Source organism: Lathyrus oleraceus, chromosome 2, assembly GCF_024323335.1.
Source record: "Lathyrus oleraceus cultivar Zhongwan6 chromosome 2, CAAS_Psat_ZW6_1.0, whole genome shotgun sequence".
Lineage (NCBI taxonomy): Eukaryota > Viridiplantae > Streptophyta > Magnoliopsida > Fabales > Fabaceae > Lathyrus > Lathyrus oleraceus.
The window spans coordinates 11,324,126-11,328,031 of NC_066580.1; the positions used below are offsets into that span (position 1 = coordinate 11,324,126).

The window sequence follows — 3,906 nt, forward strand, 5'->3', positions numbered from 1 at the left end:
AAAGTCAATTTTTTTGTGACATCCAACATTTTAAATTAATTGATAATGTAAAATTATTTTATATTGTCAGTGTATTTCAATTAATTTATTAAAAATATATAATTTTTATATATTTTATTTATGTATCTAAAAATCTAATAAAATTAATCTAAACGGTTTTAATATATATCTAATCAATAATATTTTTCCTATTTCTTTTTCTTCAAAATTTTAAGATATTTTTTTTAATAAAAATTTCTATTTCAATATCGGTAGCAAAATTGGTTGTGGCGTAACATTTGCTTTAGGTTGGGTCGACCCAGATATTTAATAAAAAAGCCAAATCCTATTTTCTAACGAGAGCTGTGATATTCAAAATCCCAAGCAAATAAACATCTAAACGACGTCGTTTCTTCTGCAACACTTTCTCAGTTTCTCTCTCAGAATTGGCCATGGCGAACGAGAACGAACCCGCGAAACTCCTGTTACCATACCTTCAACGCGCCGATGAATTGCAGAAACATGAACCTCTCGTCGCTTATTACTGTAAGATCATCTTTTTATTTTTTAATTATAGCTACGTGGCTTCTAGAATCGAAATATCCTAATAATTTTTATAATTTTCAATTTTTTTTTTGGTAATTTTAGGTCGACTATATGCGATGGAGCGTGGATTGAAGATTCCACAAAGTGATCGCACCAAAACCACTAATTCTCTTCTTGTTTCACTCATGAAGCAGCTCGAAAAGGTTATATACTTAATTTATCATAATTTAATTAACTATGCAAATTAATTTTAATTTATCATAATCATAAATAAATGCAAAAATTATAAGACCTTGGAAAATTTTATGTCTGATATTTTAATTGATTGGATGAATCTCGAACTTGTTTTGTGATTGGAAAGAAGAAGCAAGTTTCTATCAAAGTTAGCCCTTAAATTTACAATGTTTTAAGGGTAATTTTGGGTTTTTCAATCAAATTTGAGTTGAGACTCGCCCTTAACCTTCCTTCGTAGGTGTTTATGCACTTCAAGAGTTATCTGTGTTTTGATTTATAAATATTTTATTAGTTGACTTATTTGTTTAATTTTACATATGTAATTTGTCCAAAAAATGATCAAATTGAGCGGTAATCCCGCTATCCCACTTTTGGGGTTGCTCCGCTCCTCTATCCGGGAATGACTACTCTGATATAGAGTATAAACTATATTGATCGCTAATGGTGGCATTTCCGAGGAAAATCACACATTAATGCTTTACTAAATTAAAACTTCTGGACGAAGATCGGACGACTCATTTTAAGCTAGATGGATATGATTAGAATAGTGAACATGAAATGTGAGCCTTCTGATTTTGGTCCGACAATTTGTCTTAGTGATGCGTGAATGTTTGACTTCAAGGAATTTGAATCCTACAATTTACTAACTGCAGTGACTGTCATTTTGTCATTTTATCGCAGTAGTGATTTTGCTTCATGCTTGAATTTGGATGATAACAATTGATATGTTTACACGACTACCTGTTCTTTTTTTTTGTGTGTGTGGAATGTTTTTTTTTTATGTTTTGATTGGTTATGTTTGTCACTTTTATATTAAAGGGTATCTTCAATATGCTAATAAATTATCTTCCTTTGTAATATCAATTATTATAGGATAAGAAATCAATCCAGCTGGGGCCTGAAGATAATTTATATCTTGAGGGATTTTCTTTGAATGTGTTTGGAAAAGCAGACAAGCAAGACCGTGCTGGAAGAGCAGATATGTATGTTAAATCGTTTCTTTTTATATGTTCTTGTAATGCCTATGTTCCTTTGTTATGTCTAATTGTCTATAACATCAGTTTCTTGGTTATCTGTGATAGTTTTTAACATATATTTCCGACCTTTTGCAGAAGTACGGCAAAAACATTTTATGCTGCTAGCATCTTTTTTGAGATTCTTAATCAATTTGGACCAGTTCAGCCTGATGTGTGTACTTCAATGCATTGAACCTTTATTTTTTAAGCATGTATCAATTGCATGGTTCTTGCTAGGCTTTCTTACTTGGCAATAACTTGAGGCAACAATATACCTTGTAATATTTCTTTGAGTTTGTTTTGCAGCTGGAGCAGAAGCAGAAGTATGCAGCATGGAAAGCAGCTGATATAAGAAAGGCTTTGAAAGAAGGAAGGAAGCCCGTGGCGGGTCCACCTGCTGGCGACGAGGACCTGTCTGTTCCATCGAGTTCTCCTAGTATTAGATATGTATGATTCAAAACTCAACCCATTTTGTTATGAATTTGATCAATGCATATCAATAGATTAATAAATATTTATACACAAATAACTTCCAGCTGTTTTATTCCTGCAGGATCCTGGGGCTACCGAAACTTCTGCTTCCAGTGCTGGGTCAGAATCTGATTCAACACGTAGTTATCATAACCCTGTCAACTTCCAGAATATGCCGAGCATTCATCCTCCACCTAAATTCAATGATACTGTTAATGATCAGAACTCTGCAAACATTCCACCATCTTCACAGTTTCATGATAGGGTAGATGATAATAAGCATTCTTCAATTGTTTCTCCATCATCTCACTCTTATACACCTGGAGTTTATCCTTCTCAAGACTTCCATCCACCTCCATCTTCCCAGGATTATCATCATCCACCTCCATCTTCCCAGGATTATCATCATCCACCTCCATCTTCCCAAGATTATCATCATCCACCACCATCCCAGGATTATAACCGTCCACCATCTTCCCAAGATTACCATCCTCCACCACCTTCCCAAGATTATCATTCTCCACCACCTTCCCAGGAGTACCATCCTCCACCACCTTCCCAAGATTATCAACCTCCTCCACCTTCCCAAGATTTCCATCATCCTCCACCTGCTAGATCAGACAGTTCTTATTCTGAGCCCTACAACCACCAGCAATACTCACCAGATCAGTCACAGAACTTAGGTCCTAATTACCCTTCTCATGAAACTCCCTCTTCTTACTCTCTTCCCCATTTTCAATCTTATCCAAGTTTCTCAGAAAGCACCCTACCATCGGTACCAGTAAACCAGACTTATTATCAAGGGCCTGATGCTTCATACTCTTCCCAGTCAGCTCCTCTAGCTTCAAACCATTCATTAAATGCCCAAAACAGTCTCAGCAGCAGAAATGGATCTATCTTGGAGCCCCAGTCAACAACTCAGACATACCAGTATGACAGCAATTACCAGCCAGCACCTGAAAGAATAGCCGAGGCACACAAAGCTGCAAGATTTGCTGTTGGGGCACTGGCATTCGATGACGTCTCAATTGCAGTAGACTACTTGAAGAAATCACTCGAGTTGCTGACAAACCCATCAGTTGGCCAGTAAGAATTTATTTAAAACTTGTAGTGGTATACATGGTGACTTGTTTTGTAATATATTATATTCATCGTGCATATAAGCGTGAAGAAACTCAGTAAACATGGCTTGAATGAAAATCGTAAAATCTTCCTGGAGTCTATTTATCTTTAATATGAAGTTACTGAAATTGGTTTCTTTGTCAAGGGGTTATGAGACATGAGATATCTGATTGATGAATCTCAGTTGTCCCGAGTCAATTTTTGTGCGACTGTTCTCAAATCTCAATTTAGGTATTTTCATTCATCTATTGACACTTGCAAAATCTGAATCTCAGCTGTAAAATTTCTTGGCACGACATGAAACTTCTTGCTTAAGAAGTTCCATGCAGAGACTACTTCAGTTTGGTCTGTGGCATAAACTAGACCAATTCCATTTCCGTTTATAACTATATTTTTCATAGCTGTATAGCCACATAGCCAGGTAAAAATAAAACTTCAAACGATCTTTCAAATGAGTCTTCTGAATAAATATTTTCTAACATTAATTGAAATTCGACTCAGTATATAAATATTGTCATGAATTATTTTATTATCTAGA

At 35.2% G+C, this 3,906-nt stretch overlaps 1 protein-coding gene across 2 annotated transcripts; it reads left to right on the forward strand.

The window, feature by feature from the left end:
- The first annotated feature begins 273 nt into the window (after nucleotides 1-273).
- On the forward strand, nucleotides 274-3,467 carry LOC127117627 (protein HOMOLOG OF MAMMALIAN LYST-INTERACTING PROTEIN 5). Of its 2 annotated transcripts, XM_051047700.1 has the most exons (7): nucleotides 274-525; nucleotides 628-728; nucleotides 1,633-1,742; nucleotides 1,872-1,947; nucleotides 2,082-2,222; nucleotides 2,329-2,599; nucleotides 2,630-3,467. In XM_051047700.1, the coding sequence occupies exons 1-7, from the start codon at nucleotides 432-434 to the stop codon at nucleotides 3,334-3,336; spliced, it is 1,500 nt and encodes a 499-aa protein (XP_050903657.1). In that variant the 5' UTR covers nucleotides 274-431; the 3' UTR covers nucleotides 3,337-3,467. The 2 variants fall into 2 exon arrangements, with proteins under 2 accessions (XP_050903657.1, XP_050903656.1); XM_051047699.1 differs by having other exon boundaries at nucleotides 2,329-3,467.
- Nucleotides 3,468-3,906: the final 439 nt, after the last annotated feature.